This window comes from Scomber japonicus, chromosome 6 (assembly GCF_027409825.1).
Source record: "Scomber japonicus isolate fScoJap1 chromosome 6, fScoJap1.pri, whole genome shotgun sequence".
Taxonomy (NCBI): Eukaryota; Metazoa; Chordata; class Actinopteri; order Scombriformes; family Scombridae; genus Scomber; species Scomber japonicus.
Genome location: NC_070583.1, coordinates 20,442,639 through 20,465,090, shown reverse-complemented (window position 1 = coordinate 20,465,090; position 22,452 = coordinate 20,442,639). Strand labels below are relative to the sequence as shown.

The 22,452-nt window shown below is 41.6% G+C and overlaps 1 protein-coding gene across 1 annotated transcript in view; it reads left to right on the top strand.

Moving 5' to 3' along the window:
* Positions 1-359: 359 nt before the first annotated feature.
* foxo1a (forkhead box O1 a) overlaps positions 360-22,452 on the top strand; it is a 28,795-nt gene continuing 6,702 nt past the window's right edge. Inside the window, exon 1 of the mRNA XM_053321013.1 lies at positions 360-1,624. Coding sequence (XP_053176988.1) covers positions 977-1,624 — 648 coding nt within the window. The 5' untranslated portion in view covers positions 360-976. The remainder of the gene's footprint in view (positions 1,625-22,452) is intronic.

The window sequence follows — 22,452 nt, the reverse complement described above, 5'->3', positions numbered from 1 at the left end:
TAGTGGCTCCTCTTGTTTTGAGGCGTTTTCTTCTGTATTTTATGTGCAGCTCAGAGGATTATCAATATAATATTGTAGTAACACAGGTAGCAGCAGTGTGTCTCAAGTGTAAGCCAACTTAGAAACACACTCAGTTTATTGATATGTTTATTTAAAATTACGTTACACATGACACATATTGGGCTATCGTTGTTATCTTCAGTATCTACAAACATCTGGTTGCAGGAAGTGAACTATCCAAAAAGTAATGGAACAGATTGATCAGTATTAGTGTTGGCTGAGAAATCAGAAAATTAATTTACGTGACTTATCAAGAAACAGGATGTTTGATTGCCCAATACTAATTTTTGAGATGTAAGGAAAATATTTATGGTTTGGACTGGAGTAATGTGTAAAATAACTAATAAATGAATCAAAGCTGGTGGGCCTGCGTTATTTTTCAAGACAGACCAATTGTGACAGAGAAAAGTTCCTTCTCTTTTTTTCCGGCTAAGATGTTTACTAGGCGAAAGAATGAAAACACGGGGCTTTTCTTTTTTTTTTATGCAACTCTTTAGATGTCATTCATTGGCTGTTTTCGGCTGTCAGTCGCAGGTGGGCGGTGTCAGCTGACAAATGATAGTTCCAGTAAGTCCTCACATGCTGTACACCACATAGAGGCAACAGGCTGAGCGGGGCACAGACGGAACATCACTACGACTGGATAACAAAAACAAACCAGCTGTGGGCCACTTACACAGCTTTCTTACACATGAAATACTTTTTTTAGAGTAGTGGTGAAAAAAATCATTGTTCATTTTCATTTTTTGCTGGGCTTGGGATGTGACTTTCAGTGAGCCCAGGCGGAGCTGTTTTACCCGGACAGATTTATCTTGTGTTCGCTTTCTTTTCATCCGTGAAGTTATTACTTTTGAGGGGCGACAGGTTTGTCACATTTACATGACACTGTAACACTTTGCTCCATCACCTTTCAACCATGGCGGAAGCGGCCCAGCAGCCACACCTGGTGGAAATCGACCCGGATTTTGAGCCCCTGTCGCGGCCCCGGTCGTGCACTTGGCCCTTGCCCCGACCGGAGTTCATCAACCCGGGTGATTCCAACACGTCCTCGCCGGTGCCGTCTGTGAAGCAGGAGCCCACCGGCAACGCCGAGTTCATCAACAACCTCAGCCTGCTGGAAGAGACTGAAGACTTCACGGAGCAGAAGCCTGTTATCCTGTGCACTGATTTCCAGTGTCAGGACAACTGCGTCCACCAGCAACCTCCACAGCAGCAGCAGCAGCAACATCAGCAACAACATCAGCAGCAACATCAGCAGCATCAGCAGCACCCGAACCCGCAACTCCCGCATCAGCAGCAGCAGCAGCAGGTGCCTCTGCTCTCCTCCCCGGTCGGCTCGTCGTCCTCGGCGGCCGCGGCCGCAGCTGCCGCCGCTGCCCAGAGGAAGAGCAGCTCCTCCCGTCGAAACGCATGGGGGAATATGTCATATGCAGACCTCATAACCAAAGCTATCGAAAGTTCTCCTGAGAACCGACTAACTCTGTCTCAGATTTATGATTGGATGGTGAAGAGTGTGCCTTATTTCAAGGACAAAGGAGACAGCAACAGCTCTGCAGGGTGGAAGGTAGGTTTTTTTTAAAAGCTTGGTTTGTTTGGTTGTTTTTCGGTACTGGTACTTCCATCCTTTAGTCTCTCTCTCGCTCTCTCTCTCTCTCTCTCTCTCTCTCTCTGTGTGTGTGTGTGTGTGTGGTGGGAGTTCACACCAAGAATGGCTTATGGCTGCTGCCTTGGCTTTATAAAGCAGCTCCCTGTGCCAATTCTTGAACAAACTTTTCCAGTGGGAAGTTTTGTGTTTGTGGTACGGTAACAGTGGCTTCACAGGGAGTTCATTGTGCTTTATGCTATGTTTTTATCTCCTGTGGTATCACTGTAATATCACTCCAGGGATTTCTGGCTTGTCTGTGGTGTTTCATAGTCAGTTTATTGTAACTATATAATGCTTCTTGGTCAGGATTATTTATTTTATTTTTTATCTCCATCATCATCATCATCATCATCATCATCATCATCATCATCTAACACCATCCTCTGTGTTATCATGGTTGTCTCCTGCTGGGACCACTGTTGATATTTGCATAGCATCCATCCAGCTTTTTCTAACACAAAGGGTTCAACATTAACAAAAGATGCATGAAGTTGTTTATCATTTGCTCCATTCATGGTCTCGTGAAACCATGTCTCCCGTCATTGTCATCCATCCAGTTCATGGCAATTCAGTAAACTGACCAATTGCTACCGTGACCATGACAGTCATCTGACTTCTCCCTGCAGTATGTGATTTATATTAGTCTGCTGACTCAACAGGGTTTTTTTCTTCTCATTGCCTTATTGCTTCCCTCAGTGCTGTGAGTTCTGGTTTGGCGTGATTGAAACAGCGCTATTCTCTCCGCTGTTATCTTAAAATTTATGGTCGATGTTAGGCTCAATCACTTCAATCAGTTTTCCATATTAGAGTGTGTGGCTTGAAGGAAAGAGGAATTTTTACATCTATGTCGTAAGGAACCAGTGAGATACCAGAAGCATTCATGTGTCCTGGAAACTGTCCAAAACATTACACAAGAGGGGACTTAAAATTTCTGATGTGGTGTGACAGGCCCTCCCACTGAACACTATTTAAGGGCGTAAACCTCCCTTTGGAGACACATAGTTTCAGTGGTGTCTGACAATAAATTGATGACAGTCTACTCTCCCAGCGGGAAATCATATTGAGCCTGTAGTCACACATTGAGAGATTTATTATGGCTTCCCTCTGTTATAGGCTGTCTGGGTTGCCGATGAAATTTAAAGCAGTAGTGGAGTGTATTTGTCTTCCCCCAACAGAGCAGACTCCCATGTCTGAGTCATGTGCCGAGATGACACACTCATGTCAGTCACAAATCTCTTTTGGTTCTTACTAATTCAGATACGTAGACAGATACGTTAAAAATATCAGTACAGTTGCCATATTTGTACTGGGGATTTTTTTCTTTTTTTAAACACATTTTTCAAAAGTTGACTGAGTACAAAATTTCAGCAACGCCCAGGTCAACATTCATCCTTTTGACCTTTAGTGTTTAGAAAAAACACAAAAACTCTTGACCTGTCAGTCAAACTATGGGAGTGGAAAAAACCGTACAGTAGCTGTAGTGAATTACACATAGTAAACAAAGCAGGTACCGAGCACATGTGCTGTCAGGGCAATGATACTGCCCAGTGGGTTTGTTTCTTTGAAGGTTATTGGTATTTGTCTGTCCTACATGGTTCAGAATCTGTACTGCTCTGCGGCTTTGTTTCAACCTAAAATGTGCTTTAGGGTCACACAAATGGAAAATGGGAAATTAAACCTGAACACATCTATGTGAACCCCAGTATAATTGTCATCGAAGCTAGGATGCAAATAGAATCTATTGGCAATGTGTGCCAACACCTACAGAGTGTTAGTCATGTATAAAGTGGATCATCAACGGACAGAAAATGGCTGGTGTTGAATTTAGAGGACATGTCTGTACTTTTATTATTTTTCCTTATAAATTATATCATATGCAGTTTTGGTGAGAATGTATACTTTTCAGTCGGCCACAGGAATGTCAGGGTTGGTACCTACCCCTCAGTAACCGCAAAACATGCTGTGGTCAACACTTTCTCAGTCATACTCGCCTGTTACAGTATAATTCTTAAGTTATTATATAGCAGAGTGTAGTTAAGACAAGGGTTTGTGAGTTAATTGTCTCCTTCATTGTAGATCATTTACATTCTGTGAAGCCTGCTGCAGAGTCACAGTGACAAACACTGTGACCTTATTGTGCCTTTTTTTTTTTTTTTAATCTTCCTCAAAACACCTAAATAAATAGTGAAGTTTCTCGGTGGTGTTCCATCCGTTTAACAATTGTGTGATTGGTGGCTCAGAGAGGGGCGCTCAGCCACCGCCTGGGCTCGCTGCTTATCCTGCCATGTTGGGGGTGTAGACTGAGTAATACTGTGGGAAAGCAAAGTGCCATTAACTGCTGCGAGGGGAGTTATTCATAGAGCTCCCCTCGGTTCCACACAGGGGGGCTATCGCACATTGTCTCTTCAGAGTGAGCTTACTTATGAGATGGGGCCAGAGAGGAGATGAGAAGAGAGAAGCGCGTATGGGGGAAAGATGATAATGTGAGATGGTAATTTTGTGGGCAGCCATGCTTTTTGTGTTGTTTCCTCTTCAGTGGTTATTTGATGTAAAAAATATTTTCTAAACAGTTCAATGAAACAATATTTAAATCCTATTTATTTAATCTTTTTTTTTTGACAGAACTTTTCTCAGTGAAGAAGATGCATCATTTTATTTTCTAGTGTAAAACTCCAAGTGTCTACTTAGACGTTGTCTCAGTTGAGGGGACATGACAGGTGAAACAGAAAAATGTAAAAATTTGCCCCTCATCCCACAGACACCGACCCTGCAAAATTACTCTAGACATTTGCACAAAAGCACACAGACTAAATATTACCCTCACTAGACAAAGAAACAAAGGCCTCAGAATGGGGACTGTACATGTTCTGTGGTTTGTGGAAGTGCTTCACTGGTTGAGTTTTAAGTCACATACAGGCTGAAGCTTGTTGTGGCTTCTTTTGTGCTGCACGACGGAACTCATGTTGACATAAGTCACGACCAACCAGTGACTGTACAACACCTTGAAACATCAGTCATTTACTTCAGATTCAATCTTTCGGAATTTAAAGAAGAATCATCTCTCTGTGTGACTGATCTCTGTGAGCAGACGCAGCTCCCTTGAAGTGATCTCGTTGAAGCACATGAAGTTTTCATTACTCTATGATTAAGGCTGTCTGCTCGGTAATTGTTTAAGGGCTAGCTTGTTTCACAGCGATGCCGATCTCCCACAGTCAGTCGTGTCTGAACTGAATCATGACAGCCTCCACACTTCTCAGGCCATCTGTGACAGTGTGAATTTTGAGGACAGTTGTGCCAGGTGGGACCAGCTTGGAGGAGCTCTCTGAGTGGACTGGACACTGGCCCTGGCACAGGACGCCGTCCAACAGGAAGAAGAACAGATGGCACAAAATGATGTATCACCGAACCTCTCAGCAGCTCCAGTTACTTAGTTCTAATATGTCCCGTTCCCTCGCAGACTGCTAATTGTAGCTTTAAAATGTGGTTGGATTGGTTAGGTTAGATCCGCCAATAGTGCTGGCTGAGGTTTTTTTAATTTCACTGACTAATATGTTTTTAATGTATGTATCAACAGATTTAGGCTGAGACACACAAACACAAACTGCACACAGGCATTTGTACAGTGCAGTATGTACAGTACACACACATTCTCACACGCCTGCCAAAAATCTGTTCTTTCTTGTATTTCTCTACTTTTCGTACGTCACCACTGAATAAATATTTGATTTAAGCCAATGAAGCTGGATGGCTCAGGTGCTCTTTGATGTCAGTATGGAGATCAATTCGGTCGTAGCGTTTCTCTGTACATGGCGCTCTCTTGACCTAAAATTCCTCAGCCTACGCTGGTAAACACTCCCACGGATCTCAAAACAAACTGTGTCGGAGCAGACAAACATGCAGGTCCGAGCCGATTATAAGCTGGTGACACACGGGTCATTACCATGTAAATGCACCCATTGATCCCTTTTAGTCTTACAGTAAACACTGTAGGTATGGCCGAGACGAGAGGCTCAGATTGGTTGTGTAGCTGTACTGGGATGTGAGTCTGGGTTGAATCTCAGCATCTTTTTTTGAAAGCTTATCTACGTTGTCATGGATCACAGTGACCTGACTGGTGATTAATATTCAGAAAGCATCTTTTGTTGTTTTATTTGAGGGACACACTGACACTATGAAGAGTCTGAATATGTAAAGCGTCTCATAACCTTCAAGCTCCACTTTGCGTTTCACTGTGACCACCAACAGGACATGATATCTTCGGGGCACAGTCATGAGTTCCAACTTGTAGCTTACAGAGCATTATGCAACAATCTTTCAGCTAACATTACTCAGACGTGAACTGTTGCTAGATTTCAAATATTATGTGTCACAGTATCCCTGTACCCCCGTTTTGTTATATAAGCTTTGATTTTTTAGTTGGCTTTAATTTTCCTCACAGATTGCTCCTTTGTGTTTGCATCATATTGTAATCTAAAATGTCTTTCCCATGGATCCCGCGAACACAGCTTAAAGAAAAACAGAAGCTAAGAATTAAGGCATTCTAATCCTGAGCGAGCACAAAGCTGATTTGGTTATCACAATTCAGAAAGAAGCTTGTCTCTCTTGAGTCTGAATGTGTATTAGTAGGACAGGGAGCTGGATAGAACAGCAGTCGTCCTGTTTCTCCTGGTTCAACACACACACACACACACACACACACACACACACACACACACCTCAACCCCCTGAGGCAGTTGAGGAGTCCAACCTTGGCATTGCCCCAAGACATGAGGGGCAGCTGTGTTTCTCAGGCAAAGAGCTGGAGGAGCTCTCCTCACCCTCCTCCCCATTTCCTGCCTACGCTGCCTGCCTCTCCATTCCTGGTTTTCTGCTGCTGCACAAAGCAGGCCACACTTTGTATTTTGAAGGGTTATTGGACACCCCCCACCCCACCCCTCCCCACCCACCCCCTCCTCAAATCTCAAGGAGCGCTCACTGTCTTCGGAGAAAAATTAAGAGATAGAAAGAAAGAGAGAGAGAGAGAGAGAGCGATAGAGACCCAGAATGCTCTAAGTTCAGACTGGGTGACTCTCGTTAGGAGTTGCATAACAAGACATTTACTGGAATCAGGGAGCCGCAGGCCAAAGTCTGGTGCCACTGGTTAGTCAGCGGAACTGTGAGGCACTGTGTTAGAGATATGTGGGACGCAAGTCTCCTGTGCATGTGTGTGTGTGTGCCCGCACGCACATAACCTGGGCCTCATAATTAAAGCCCTGCTGCTGGCAGATGCACAGACACGATGGCAGACAGACCGACAGGCCGACACAGGGAACATTCCAGCACAAGCTTTTATATCTTTTTTATTGTGGCGTGATATTCTGCCTTTCCTTTTCTCCCCAGCTGATTTTAATCCAGTATCTTCTTACAACTGCCCTTTTCTCTGCACTCGCTTAGTGCTTTGATGTGCTGAATCACCATAGCTGGCACACCACGGGTGTTAAAAAGCAGCTGCGAGTATTGATGAACACTACCTGTTAGTCTCTTTGTGAGATGTACTGGTAATAATTGTTTTCATTATCACTGAACCTATTGATTATTTATTTCATTAACTAGTGAATTGCTGAGTCCATAAAATGTCAGAAAAAATTAAAAGAAAAAAAAGATGGTTCAATGTTTAATGATGTAAAACAAAACAAAAATAGCAACTAGTCACATTTAAAAAGGTGGAATAAACAAATATTTTGGTGTGTAGATGACTTAAGCGATTGATTATGATGACCAATTAATCGATTTGTCTACTAATCATTTTAGCGGTAGTAAAATGATCCACTTGTTAAGATGTTTTTGGTTTCGCACATGTGCAGAAAATGTGAGACAGATGAGTGAAAAATATCATTGTGTTCAAAGTGATGTAACTGTGCCCATCCTCACTGATTCGATTGAGCAACAGTGTGAAACTAGTAACCCCACGGATGATTTCACAACCTCATGTTTTCCTTCTGCCCTGCTCCACATTTGTTTACCTCTCGGCTCTGACACGAGTACTCTCTGTTGTTGTCTGTATCTCATTCCCTCTCACAAAGGAACATTTTAGGATATTAATCACACTTTTACACCTTAACAGACAGAATATAAAAGAGGCAGGAAAGCAGGTCAGTGTGGGCCGGGGATACTGGATAGCGTTTGAATGTTTATGTCTGTGTGGTACACGTGTGTTTATTTATGGATCCATTCATGGACATTCTGTAGCTGAACTGACGCATCAGTTTAACCTCAGGTGAGTATTGACAATTGATACCATGTGCTGGTGCTGTTTGGGTCAGTGTTTCACAGTAACCCTTTAACAGTGTGTCCAGAATACCATGGGGAGGAAGCCAAGAGGCAGCGGCCAGAAGCCACATACCACACAGGGCGTTGTGTCTGTCTGTCTGGTTTTCTATCAAGCTTCAACGTTGTAATTTTGTCTCCAAAAAGTTCAGATTCTTCTGGGTCACTGCTCCACTTGTCAGACTGTATTGCAGATGTATTCCCATGTAGCATGCAAATAAGCTATAGTTGAAAAGGGCAATAATTAAGATTTCTGCTCCCACATAGAACAAACCACAATGTATCTGCAGAGGGTTGCTATGCTATTTGATGTAACAGATGGTCCACTCAGTCAAGGTTTCCCTGCATTGAGAGCTGAAAGGCGGCCATGAATCAGAGATTTGATTCAACTGAGAAAAGAAACAAGGTTTAAAATCCTGTGACATTTAAATTTTGTGTAATGAATTCAGTGCTTGTCATAGCACAAAAAAAGAATTTGCTTCTGATATAGCAAATTAATTTGAATCCTTTTGAATATCTAGTCCGATTCATTTAGATTTAGCTTTTGAGAAAATTTGAGTCTAAAACTCAAGAGAGTGACATTATATTATTTCATTAAGATTGCATATTTGTAGTTCATCTGTATGGTTATGTGTCTTTTATGTTGCTTTTTGCTATTTAAAAATGAGAAGAGGTTGAATATTTGCCAAGAGCCTCATTAGATTTGGAAAATGCAAAATAAAACCATCTATCAGACCCCCACCCTATTGTTTTTTCTAAAATATCTATGTTAAACATATTGGATTAGAGCATAATCTATTAAAACTGTACATTTACTGAGTTGAGGAATGCTAGCTGTCTACATTAGAAGCAATATTTTGATTGAATATACGGTTTAACTTTTCGTGAGTGGTTTAACAGCTGGCAACGTGACACTTGTGAATACTTCACTTGACTGGAAATGACCCAGGAAAATCCCTGCAAAGTGCCCCTGTCATTTTGCGATTTTGTGAACCCTGCTGCACCCCTGCCAGTGTTTTGTTTTGTCAGTTCTTTTTCTGGCTGTGTACCAGATCATTCAGTGAGTGTACCATCCAGTTACTGCACAAAGTGTAAGTGATATACAGAAAGACGCCGGCGGAGAGTCAAGTGCAGGACAGAAAAAAAATGTGCCCACGCAGGTTGCTTGTCTAGAGTCGAAAAACACAGAGAGTTGACATCCAGCGCTGTGGTCAGGTAAACAGTCATTTAGGATGAGTCAGAATGTTGTATTTTTCTGAGTGAGGGTTAGTAGTAGTGGGACGAGAGCACGTGACTGTCTGTTTTGGCAGAGGGTTTGCCCAGGCATGGCAGTTTGTTTCACAGTACATACTGTTGCTCTGTCTGCCATCACAACTTCTCATCAGTCAGGAAAATTGTAAAAATGTCCTGTAGAGTTGTCTGGATGGCCTCCGCATTGTTTTATGGTGTGAGAAAAGGGAACTGTGACACAGATTTTGATAATTTCACCACTGAAATGAGAAGTAAAATCCCTCAACGCTTCTTTACACATGAAATATCTGGTCTCCCATCAATTCCTCATAGCTTACGTGTGTGTGTGTGTGTGTGTGTGTGTGTGTGTGTGTGTGTGTGTGTGTGTGTGTGTGTGTGTGTGTGTGTGTGTGTGTGTGTGTGTGTGTGTGTGTGTGTGTGTGTGTGTGTGTGTGTGTGTGTGTGTGTGTGTGAGAAAGAGAGAACCGGCTGCAGACACACAGGGTGCTGAGTAGAGCAACACATTTACGGGACTGCTCGCTGCTGAGGGCCCCAAACCACAGGCATTACCCAGACCCACATTGTTGTGCAATTCCCGCCCTAAAGCGATTATGCATGGTGCCTGTCAGACTGGCCCGGCATTATCACACAATCACACATGCATTCAGGCCCTCTATCACATACATGAATGCTCACTTGAGCCCTGTAGCTGGCTGGCATGGGTGGAAATTCAAATGCTCACTTTAATCAGAAGTGCGGTTATGACTTGTGTGTCAGACCGCGGGTTCCCCACCTCTGTTGTCACGGACACACTACTAGTTTGTTTTGAGGTCAAAGTGCGTACAACAGCGTAACGAAACTGCCTACTGGAGTGTTCATTTGAGGTGTGCATAGATGTTGCGACATTGCAGCACTATTGTCTGTGTCGTATAGCGAGAATCTTGGCTGACGTAGTGTTTATAAAAGAAACACCTCACACACGGAAGAGGAGAGGTTACCAGAAGTCAGGCTTCACTTGAGACATGTACACTGCATGCATAAAACTGGTTAAAGAAAGGTTTTGTAAGTCCAGAAATGACTTATGTTAGCAATTTCTGAAGCAAGTCTTCTTCTGAGTTAGATGTTACTATTATATTATCAGGATTGATAGCTGAGAATGAAAAATTAGTTCTCCTGAGTGTACTAATGTATGTTTGGGGTACTGTACAATGGTTCACAATGGATGTACACAGTAATGTTTCTGGTTAGATGTATGGTAGGGGGGGTGAGAGTCAGCGGGTGGCATCTATAGCTTCTTGTGTGGCTTTTCATTCAGGTTTCTTGCGTTGGACTCGAGGAAGTGCAGCAGTCATAGTCAGGAAAATTAAACATGTAACCACTTGTGGACTCATTTTTCTCTCAATGAATCATTCATGTTCTGGTTGAAGTAACCCACAAGAGAGATACCAAGGAACAAAATAAATATGGAGTTGCTGACGACATAGATCATTTGTGTTGGGATGTTACAAATCCTGAATCATTATTGTCAGTGTTGACAGACAGCTTCAGTTGGGGCTTTATCCTGTTTAATCACATGACATGCGATTATTATTTCACTGACTGTCACCAAAGGTTGAGAAATGAGAGAAAACATTTGGGAAGCAGCCAAGTGTGCTCAAGTGGAAAACGTGTCCATGGTTTCTCTCTTCTACCATGGTGCTGTTGTTGCATTCGTGCATCTCACATCTTCTATTCTGAGCATATTTATATTCTATGCATATAATACTTACATGAGTTTAATTTAATGAGCTTACATCATCTGTCTTATTCAACTTGTCATTTCTTTGTGCTTCTCTTGAGGACAGAACAGCGGAAAACCTGAATTGTAGAAACATTGTGATCTCATGAAAAGTGATTCATTTATTGTCACATAAAGTGAGGGAAATAAAATGTGTGCTTTTCCATCAGTACATCTGTATAGTCCAGCAGTTATGTTATTTTCTCAGCACATGTAGTTTGCTGCACTGATTGCATGAAATTATCCCTGTTCTAGCCTTCTATTACCTCTCTCTTCCTCCACCTGCTCCTCTCCCTTTTAAGAGATGCAAATTTCAGCCCATGGGTGACAGGAAGTGGGTGCTTTGAAAGCAGCACAAGGTACGCAACACTATGGTAGTGATGTCATCAGGAGAGGAAGCAACACTGAGCATGATGTCAGATTCTGTGGCTTCTTCCTCTTCCAGCATTTCCTTCATTTTTTTTTTTTTTCATTCTTCCTCTTTGCTCCACTTAGAGTTTGGAAATACTTCAGTACTTGTTTTTCTCATCATCTGTCTATTTAATCATTTTAAATTAAAAACATTATCAGCAGAGCTTCTTTTTTTTTTGCAGACATCTCTTTGGCCTTTTATAGTGCAGGATCACGAACACATGGAGCTAAATTAAATGGAACTCAGTTAGGCTAAATAGAGCCAAAGTAAATGTTGGAGTGAGGCTTTGGTTTACTCATGTGACCTCATCCTGACCTGTACTGGTGCCAGTTTGATAATGGCCCCTCTAACTGGGATGCCAAGTCCAGCTTTTGGTGCCCTTGTTTGATGTCACACTTTCCGTGTACTGTCCCTCACAAAAATGTAAGCCCTTAGTCACCAGGTTTTTAATAATCATCGGAGGAGATTTTAAACGTTGGGCAGAATTTTTGTAGTCATACATATTGCTTTTGCTCCACTTTATAACTTGAGAGAGACAAGCAGCACCCTTTTCAGCTTATTTTCTTCCATGACTACTGAAATCACAACTGCACTCAAGAGACTTATATTGCATAGTGTTGCACATATTGAACGTGTGTCATCAATGGTGATTGTGTAATCGCAACAAGGCCGGGTAACAAGGACGTTGGTGATAATGTTAAAAAACAGCAAATGTTAAATGTAAAACAAAGCAGTATTTTTATGTTAAACAAACTATGTTTTACATTTTAAGACGCTTGAAGGAACTATCATATCATCAGGAGATAACCATGAAATGGAGCACAGTGACTATCTCGTCATTGGTCTTTGTTAAAATAATTCACTTGAATCAAGTCTCCCAGCACTCCCTCTGTGAAGTTCACATATATTTATTTATTTTGTGATGTGTACAGTGACACATTTTATTTCCTTGTCATAATGAGCCCATGACAGAAAACAATTACTTTGTGATGAAAGTGCTATAATGGCTCCACTACATCTCATAAGGTTCCTTTTGTACTTTTTGTGACTTTTTGGTGATTGAGTCATGTTCATTTTAGATCTTTCAAATAGGTAAGGCATTACAGCCCAACATACAGGTGTACAGACTGCATCATGGACATTGTGCATATGCCAGTAGAGTTAAAACCACTATGAACCCAGACTAATGTAATACAAGTCATCTCCTCAGAAGAAAACAGTATAGTATAGGCAGGCATTTTTCTCTGATATGCAGTTGATGTGATCTTTTTTAAGTACTCAATGTGGCAGTACACATATTTATCTAAGTGCTTTACAGTGTCATGAAATATCACAGAAAACAAGTACACAAATCATGAGGAATCCTCTCGAAACCAAATGGTGATTTATTGTTGGAATCAACATCTAGCAGTATAAACAGCTCGGGGATATCCCCGTGTTTGCCAGGTTGAACTGGTGTAACAAGCATATAAATATAACCCCCAAACACTCTCCTCTCCCTCCCTCCCTCCTTTCCTCCACTGTTGGGTCAGGCTTATGGACGCAGACCGCCACACAGGCACCCAGCAGTGGTCCACACACTGCATCTTTATCCAGGCTGAGCAGGCAGCAGCCCAGCCCAGCCGTGCCGCTGATCAGAGGCGAAAAATATCCCCGCTCCACAGACACAGCTCTGTGCATTTACAGACTCACATTGTGTTCCACATAGCAACACATGCACATATTTTAGCATGGCAAGCTTAGCCAGCACAACCCGGTCCCTGTCTGTACACATGAACTGCGTGCCATTTAAGTTTGAGTCAGGAAATCAGTGAGGGAGCTTGACATGTACACACTGAGCTTTAAAATACTACGGGGACATTATCTTAAAAAGTACATGTAGCAGGCATAATAAACAGCATAATGTATGTACAGCCAGAAAAATGAGGAAATGAAATCACTTACTGATGAAGTTCATACAGTTCATGGGTTTTCCAGGTGAAGTGACATGAGGGGAGCGTGGTCAAATCTTTATTGCACTAATATATGTTCTGATATCAGTGACTCTGGGAAATATTCATGATTTTCTGAAGAACATTTACATACTTGCTCCTGCTGAGAAATTGCACATTTGAAACCTCTCAAAGCTTTTTAAACTGTGCAAATAGGTTAAAAAATGTTTTCAAATGTAAATTTCTTGCTCGAAAAAGAGGTACTCGAGTAGTTGAACTGTCGGTTAAAACATCAGTTAAAGTGTAAGCACTGAAAACAGCTGACGTGTCAGTTGAAGATTAATTACTGCACAACGCCTGTTGATTGCATTTGTTAATTTTTAATCACAGTTTACTTTGAATCATTCATTTGAGTTTTGAAAGATGATAACTATGATCACATCATCACAGGATAATTATCGCCCAGCCCTTTAAGAGTTAGTAAAGTCCACATTCCTTATGTCTTGAAGGACAAAAGACCTTTAAGGCTTTAAAGCAGCAAGTTTAAATTGACAATTGGTTTAAAGTTACACAATGTTTAATTTTTATGTTTTTTGGTTTTTTTTATTCAAATAAGCTGAAACTGATCAAGAACATACATAGGCTTACCTTTGATAACAACTAACTGCATGTTTTTTAGATTTTAACAGGAGGTCGTCAACTCCTCATCCTCCCTCGATGTCCTCGTGAAATAAATACAAGGAAGAACTAAAACCTCATTGGCTGTTGAAAGTTTTATAGCCACCAAACATATATGGTCACTCACTCATACATACAGCCAAGATCTCTGTTGGAGCAATTTGTCCACATGTCAGACCAGGAAATAGCGCATGATTTGTTGTACCTCTTTGGATCTGTAATTGAGAGCAAATCTTAACTGTTTGTAATATGTACAGTAAGCGCTTTATCTGCCATTGTAATCCTGCTGAAAAACTTTACCTGGACAAGGGCCCCCTCTTTCCTTTTTCCTCTTGTTTTGCCCAGTCAGACTACAGAGTTTTGATTAGGAAGTAGTAGCTCTTGAACCCGCTGTTTTCTTCAGCTTGGCTCCAGCATTGCATCTATGAGGGCCTTATTCTGCAGTGTTTTGCATAGAAACCAGAGGCTTCAGTGGGATCAGTATCAGGACTGGCCAGCTCTTCCTGTGCGGATACAATGCAGCAGGAAGTTCACTAATAGCCCGTCCACTACGCCACTTGTCTCACACTATCATACAGCGATGAAAGATCCTGGAGTGTCAGCGACTATGCTGCCTCTCACCGTATGCACAAAACCACATATAGCCTATTTATCATGTGTCTGCAGCATTTGTGAGACCGATCAATCTTAAGCTTAACCAGTCACCATCCTCTCAGTCTTCCAAGTTCAGTGTGTGTGTTTGGGGGGAGGGCACTCAGATTCCTTGCAGAGGATTGTGAAAAGGAGATCCTGCCAAGAGGCCGTCAGTAAATACATTTGCAGACAGATTTGCTCCTGCATGACTTGTGTTTTCTGTCTTTCCATCTGCGCTTTACGATCAGTCATATAACTGAGCATCTGACAATGACCATTTTGAAGAGGTACTTTCCTGGAAGTCATAGACTGCTACTTGGACCCATAGAATTCTAAAGTGAATTTAAGGAGCTCCACACTGAGCACTCAGTGTCCAGGCCTCTTGTCTCCCTTCTCTGCCAAATTGAATTATTGGAAGTTGACGTCAGCAGGTTAGAAAAGGACTCTTTTTGTTGCAACACGAGTGTGCGATCAGCTGTGGCCAGTAGTGCATGTGCATGATGTCCCAGAGGAGCAAGGGGAAAGGACAAGGGAGGAATAGAGAACTAAGAAAGGGGGCGTGATGGAGGGAGAGGGCAGAGACAACCTATTTCTGGATCGTACCATATCCTAGGGTCAGTTTCCATTTTTAATCCAAGACTTTTTTTAAAAACAGAAATTGTGGCAAAACAGATTTCTTTTTATATCTCTGTTAACAGTGACACATTTATGCTTTTCCCAGCCACTCAAACCTGAGGCCTGTGCTGTGTTGCTCGCTGCTACGCAACATTAATGACAACAATCATTTCCTTTTCTCCAGACCGTTTTAATGAAACCGAGGGTGTAAATAATAAAAAAGGCCCGGAGCTTTACATTTCCTGTGCGCTGTTCTTATTTCCACCGTTTTTTATGATCATTGCTGTATTGACTTTAGTAAATAGGTCAGATTATCACTGGTCAGTTCAATATTGGTGCTGATGATAACCTATCAACCTATCAAACTGCAAACACATGAAGTCATCACAGGCTATTCAGATTGCCTTGTGAATGTGGTAATGTGAGGGTGTATTGCTTTTTTTCCTTTTGTTATGTTTGTGTGTGTGTGTGTGTGTGTGTGTGTGACAGAAGGATAGAAAGAAAGAAAGACGCTAATCACTCAATATGTTGTGACTGAGCAAATTAAGGCACAATTTAGATGCAGACAGTTTTATAACAACCCATTTTTAGCTTGTCTTCATTGACTGTTGGTCTCCAATAAATCCACCCATTAAACAACCCAAAATAAATAAATATACTCCACAAATGTTATGTAAGAACTTTGTCTGAGATTGAAATTCTGATTTAACAAACTTGATCAATTATTAAGTAAAGGAAGAAAAAAAGAATCTGACCAGGCATCAGTGCCAGTTTTTGATGCCTTTTGATACAGTTGTCGATACTCTGTACAGACACTATTAAGTCATTTAGGTTTGATACTCAGCGCTAACCCCCATCAGCTTATCTTATGCCAAGAAGAGCTTCTCCCATAAGAATTTCATTGCATTGTCTGAACCTCAGTGTTTTACCATACATATAACAATCCATTCATTTATCTTTATCTCATCTTATCTTTCTCATGTCTGCTCTGCACCGTCCCGCCTTCTAGATATTACCACTTTGATCTGCCTTTACCAACCACTTGTACCACAATGCACCACTTTTAGTAAACCTACTTTCATACTCTAATGGAATACGTAGTAATCAGCCTCTAGATCACAGAATACTAAGTTCATCAGACATGAAGGGGAAAAACCTGATGACTCTGAGTGGTAGATCCCCGTCATTTGTCGTCCCGCTATCACCTTCGCCCCCAACACCACCTCAGACCTGCTGAGGTGGTGTTAGGATAATTACAGGTTTACACATTTTCTGTCTTAACCACACTGCTCTAACTCTGCCAGACTCAGCACAAAGCACGCTGCTCCAGACATGACCAAGCTGCAGCTTTAGGGCTACTCACTTTGGCGGTCAGAGATGGTGAGCTACACTCTCTGTAGGTTTGTCCTCCTTACAGCCGCAGACATTACACAGAAAATAGGTAGGTATAATGTGCAAACACACCTAGATCTTTAAGCCCATTGATCCCTCTACAATTGACTCTTACAATCCCAATGTTGACCCAGACTTTTTCTTCCATCATTTGATGCATCTAACCTCTCTAGTTTTTATAATGAAAACCGCTTCAATGACTTATGCGTTTCTATCTTTATATATTCTCTACTTCTCGTCTAAATGTAAGAAGCCATTCCAGCAGCTATGACAAATTCTTTCATTATTTATCTTCCCTCAAACTTTAAATTAAACAAATTGCTTTTTCAGGCTTACAGGCGTCTCTAGAGAAATCTTTAAATTACTTAAATGCAGTTTGGTTCACTACATAAAACAGAATAGATCTGGAGGTGGAGTATCTTTGTTTATTCATGATGACCATGAGTTTAAATTTAGGGATGATCTCCCTTTCTCTGAATCTGATTTTTTAGAGTTTGCTGGTGTCTCTGATGGAAAGAATGTTATTGTTGATGTTATTTCTCGCCCACCTTATTCTGTCACCGTGATTTTAATGGAAGTTTGTCCACTTCTCTTGACCTGATAAACACTGAGGATAAACACTGTTTAAAAATAGATACCTTTACCAAGAATTACCTCAATATTCTTTACTCTAGTTACTCTCTCCCCTCTTACTCATAAATCGACAATGCAGCAACTTTGATTGATAACATATTTTCCATCTTGATTCCTACAGAAGTTTGTTTGCGTTAAGGTTGCTAATCCAACAAAGCCAGACTTCCCTGTGGGGTTCCACAGGGGTTCATTCTTGGACTATTAGTATTCTTTATCTATGTTTCAAATTTTCTTTCTCAATAATGTTTGCAGATGACACAACACTAGCTCTCTCATAAAATGTCAGTTCACTGATTAAGGACGTTAATAATAAACCAAGGAGTGATTTGTGGGGGGCGATGATGGGAATGGGAAATAATAGATGGTTGAGACAAAAACACCAGGGGTTGCCTCCTTCCCTGCTCAGAGTTCCACAGAGATTTGGGTAAAACAGGGGCAACACGCTGCAGATGACCCCTCCACGGGAAAGCATGAAAAGAGAATATAAGTTTGTCGTGCTGTTGTATGTTGTGATTATTTTAAATTCAATATTGAAGTTTGCTGCATGCTATGCATAGATTTGCATGTTGTGCATAGAATTAAACAGTGATATTAAGTAGGCCTATATTGACAGATAGATCTGGCAGAGTGGGGTGGACTGAAAGGAGCTTTGGGGAGGGGGTTTAATGCAACAAATAGCCTAATATACTTCATAGTATATAGGTCCACCTCTGGTTCTGATTTATTTTCATGAATAAAAACATTTCACAAATCACACCCTGAAATAAATCTTTGAATATGAATAAATCTTTACAGTGGAATTTATCTAAAATAACAATTGAGTCTGTTGAGACTCCTGGGAAATATTGTTGATGAGAGTTTGAGTTGAAGAGCTCAAACAAACTGGGTTAGCAGAAAAATGAATAAATCTATTGTTATAAAGAGGAGGGTTAGTCATCTTGTCAGACACAAACTGTTGTCTCCTTACTCTTTCATACATTTTGTTAGGACTGCAACCCGATCAGAGTAACACATCTGTTCTGCTCTTCTACTTTAGAAACCATTTATGACATCAATATTTCTCAAATATGTGTTTTGAATAGTTCAAGACTTACTTAAAAAGCAAATTCCCATGTCCATTCTTACCTTACTTGTTAATCTTGAATTTCTCAGTTGCAGATGTCGATTTTCAAAAAGGTTTAGAGGTACCAAATTATGGAATGGCTTTTCCCAGCTGACAAAACACTGTTCCTTTTATAAAAATGTCTCAAAAAATGCTTAAAAGATGACTTAACTGCTTTTTAGTAACTGCTTTTCATGTGTTGTTGTCCATGTGTGCAGGTTTTATTTGTTTCACTCACACTGAAATGTATCATTACTTCTTGCTCTGGAGTAAATACAGGTGCATAAACCAATATCGCGCTCACAAGCTCAATCAAACACTTGCACTCATGCATTAACATACACACACACGTGCAAACACATTCACTTGCATGCACACACAGCAGACACTCACTTTTTTTGTTTTTATTTTGCTTTTATTGTTATTATCCGTGTTCTTTTTATTATAGCTCATTTTAGTTTGCCATCACATTTATGTCATAACATTATTTGTATATGAATTGGTATTCTCTATAACATGGGTTGATGCTTCAAATACGCACATTGGGTTAACCGCCTCTTCCTGCACTGTATATTACTGTATGTATTATCGTCATATTTTTCTGCAAGAAAACTTTTTGTGCATCGTGCAAAAATAAAACTACGTTTGAAACTAACTGTTAAGGTTGAAACATGGGGCAACAAAAGGTGAAAAAGTCTGCTCAGGACAGCACCGTTACACTAATGAGTTCAGTGGAAATAGTGCAGGGAAACCACATTTTTTCACTTTGATCAGTTCCATATCTCTGGTAAATGCATGTGAAACTGCTCAGAGAACTGCTGGCGTGTGAGTTCATACCTACTGCACGCTTTGAGACTGAAGAAGGAGCAATGCTGCAGACACCATATACATATAACTGTATTGGCCTTGCAGCTGAGGTTTCACTTGTGGCTTCACTTGATTCAGAGCAGCCCTGCATGTGGGTGGTGTTACGTTCATATGGGGATTTTTTCATTAGATGAGTTGACATTTGAGCAGCTCCGAAAGCGTTAGCACTTCGGTCAGTCTGCCAGCATCTGTCTGGCATTTTGTCACTCAGTTTTCTGCAGGTAGGTGGCTACCATCTGCAAAAAGAGAGCCGGAAAGGAGAAGAGATAAGAAGACAGTGAGAAAAGGGTGAAGGAAGGAGAGGATGATGAAGAAGAAAAGACCAGATGGAAAGAGACAGTAAGGAGGAGAGAAAAGAAAAATTGCAAACAGATGAGAAGGTAGGAGAGAGGAAAGGTGAAAAGGAGAGAGGAAATGAGATGAGTAGGAAGGAAGTGAGAGGGTGACAAGGCAAGGGTGACAAGGCAAGAAGCAAAGATGACTATAGGAGAAAAGGGATGAGAAATAAGGAGGAGAGAAGGAAGGAAAGGAGGAGAAGGTAATGTACTGAACACTGTGGCCTTTCAGTAGTACTGCCAGGGAAAGAGTTTAAACCAGCACAGTGTGTTCTTTACTGATCCATGCCCACTCTGTCACACACAACCCCTCTTTCTCTTTTTCTTAAATAGCCTACGCTCCAAACACATTCTCCTGCTCTCACACACACACACACACACACTCACTCACACCACCCAGACTCCCATACTGCAGCCACTTGTTGAGTCAGTCGTGACGTATCCGGTCATGTAATTTATTTTGAAACAGTCACGCGACAAAGTGCACATTACTCTCATTTAATAAATAAAGTGTGACATCAGGGGTTGGTGTTTGCAGCTAAACATAAACTCACTGGCAGTTTTTTTTTTTTTGGGGGGGGGGGGGGGGTGGAGGAGGGAGGAGGGAGGGGAAGGGGGTGCGGGGGAGCAAAGCTAAATTTGCGGTGTCCACTTGGCTCGCGATGCTTGCCGCTTCGCATTCCATGCCTTTTTTTCTACCTCACGACCGCCGTGTTTCCTGTGAGGCAGGAAGTTAGCTCTGTTTCCTGTCACAGTCCTCTTTCATGTGGTCACTTCCTCATGTTTTGCCAGCGCTGCTCTGTTCTGTTGACTCAGAGAATGGAGGTGGTGCTCCTTGTGGTGGGCTCAAGCAGAATAGAGAAAACTCTTTATTATCTCTGGCTAACATGAACTCAGTTTTCAGAGATAATGTCAGCTGGCTGCCTGTTCTTCACAACATTTATTATCATGAGGTTCACCATTGCAGAAAGTATTCACTTTAATTAAATAATGAATTGAATGAAAGCAACATGCCATGTCTTGTCTTGGTATTATTGTCTATCTTTACGCAATCTTTTGTTTCTCTCCACTATCCTCCAGTGACGGTAATTAGAGTTCAGTTCTGTGAAATCGTTGGTTTTGTAACCTTGCTGAGGAATGTTGATTGTGATGGCTGCCTGGCTGGGAATCCTGCCTTTACTCTTTCCTAAGAGATACTAACAAGTTGGCTGTGCTTATGATTGAACGTTGCACACAGTGATTAGCTGGAATGTGAGATTCCTGTGTACTGCAGCCAGAGATAAATGAGTGTCACATATAGTCGCAGGATCCAAATGAAACAGACTTTTAATTTCTATATTAAAAAAAATCTAATTTATGAAAAGTACATGAGCAAATATAGACAGCAATTTGTCATTCTTCTTAGTATGAAGTGTTTTAGCTGTTAGCCTGATGTCCTGACTTTTGGGGACTTGACATAGCATTTTACCCTTACCATAACCACTAGGGTACTAATTTTAACCCTTACCCTAACCTTAACCACTAACCCAAAAATCACCTTTTTTTTTCCAATTTGGGACGCAGCTTTTGTCCCCAGCAGGACAAACCATCCCCAGTCAACTTAGGTAGGAAATTTGTCCCCAAAAGTAGCCTATGACACACATACACACACACACACAGGCTAACATGCTAACATGCTAACAGGCTCAGAAAGCTGTGATCTCTGGATTGGTTCGGCCAGCCACCAACCATACCCCTCCACATCTTCTCTGATTTACTGGTAGACTACAAATTAACATTAAAATTGCATGCGGCCACCTACTGTACTGGAGTGTGTAACATTATTCTGTTGACAGATGGGTCTGTTGTTATGTGTTTGTGTGTGTGTGAGAGAGAGGGAGTGGCGCGTGCAGCGTCAAAAATAGAAAAGTAATATGTGGCGGGCAATTCTGATGCTGTGGCGGGCCACCAAAAATAAATGAATGTATGGGAAACCCTGTATGTGCATGTCTGCTTCAAACATGTGTCTGAGTGCATGCATGTGTTTGAGTGCAACTTTGTGTTCATGTGTATGTTTTCATCCCCAATCGCGTGTGCATTCAAACCACCATATCAGTGGCTGCAGTGGAGTGAACAACAAAATCAAAACCATACTGCGCTGCTGTTTGTCACATTGCCATTCCACAAAAAACATGAGCTGGCACACACACACACACACACACACACACACACACACACACACACACACACACACACAGAGTGTGAGACGAGGCTTTTCCATTGGCCCCAGCAGACACCCTCAGCCACACTCCCCACACGGCACACTGAGTTCTGCCGAGTCCTGGTATTTCCCATCAGAGCATTTTTTATGACCCTTCACTTGTACTCCTTTTCTTGCATCAAGACTTTTAAACTAGTTTACTCTCGATCATCACAACACCCAATGCACTGGCTGTGACATGAACCAAAATAGAAACCAGAAACTCCAAAGTGGAGATTTTAGCTGTGAGTTTCTCCTTCCTGTCATCAGGATGATATAAGGCTGTAACAGGACATCCCGGCGTCTGCACTCACATTGCAGTCATTCCTTGTTGCAGCACAGCTGAAATTACCAGCACTCTTAGTGGTCATGGGAAAGAGAGGCTCATGACCAGACTTTCCTCCTCGCCTTTTGTCATAGCTACCGATGTGCACGAGGAGAGAGGGGGGGGCTGTCACGTCCCTCAGATCATGCAAACTAGCCCCAGACTATTGGCTGAGGGTGTCGGGTCATTTGATTCGAAGGTAATTTCATTCATTTGTGAAGGGCCAGTGTTCAAGCACGCCCTCATGTGCCCTGGAGCCTGAGGTCCTGCAG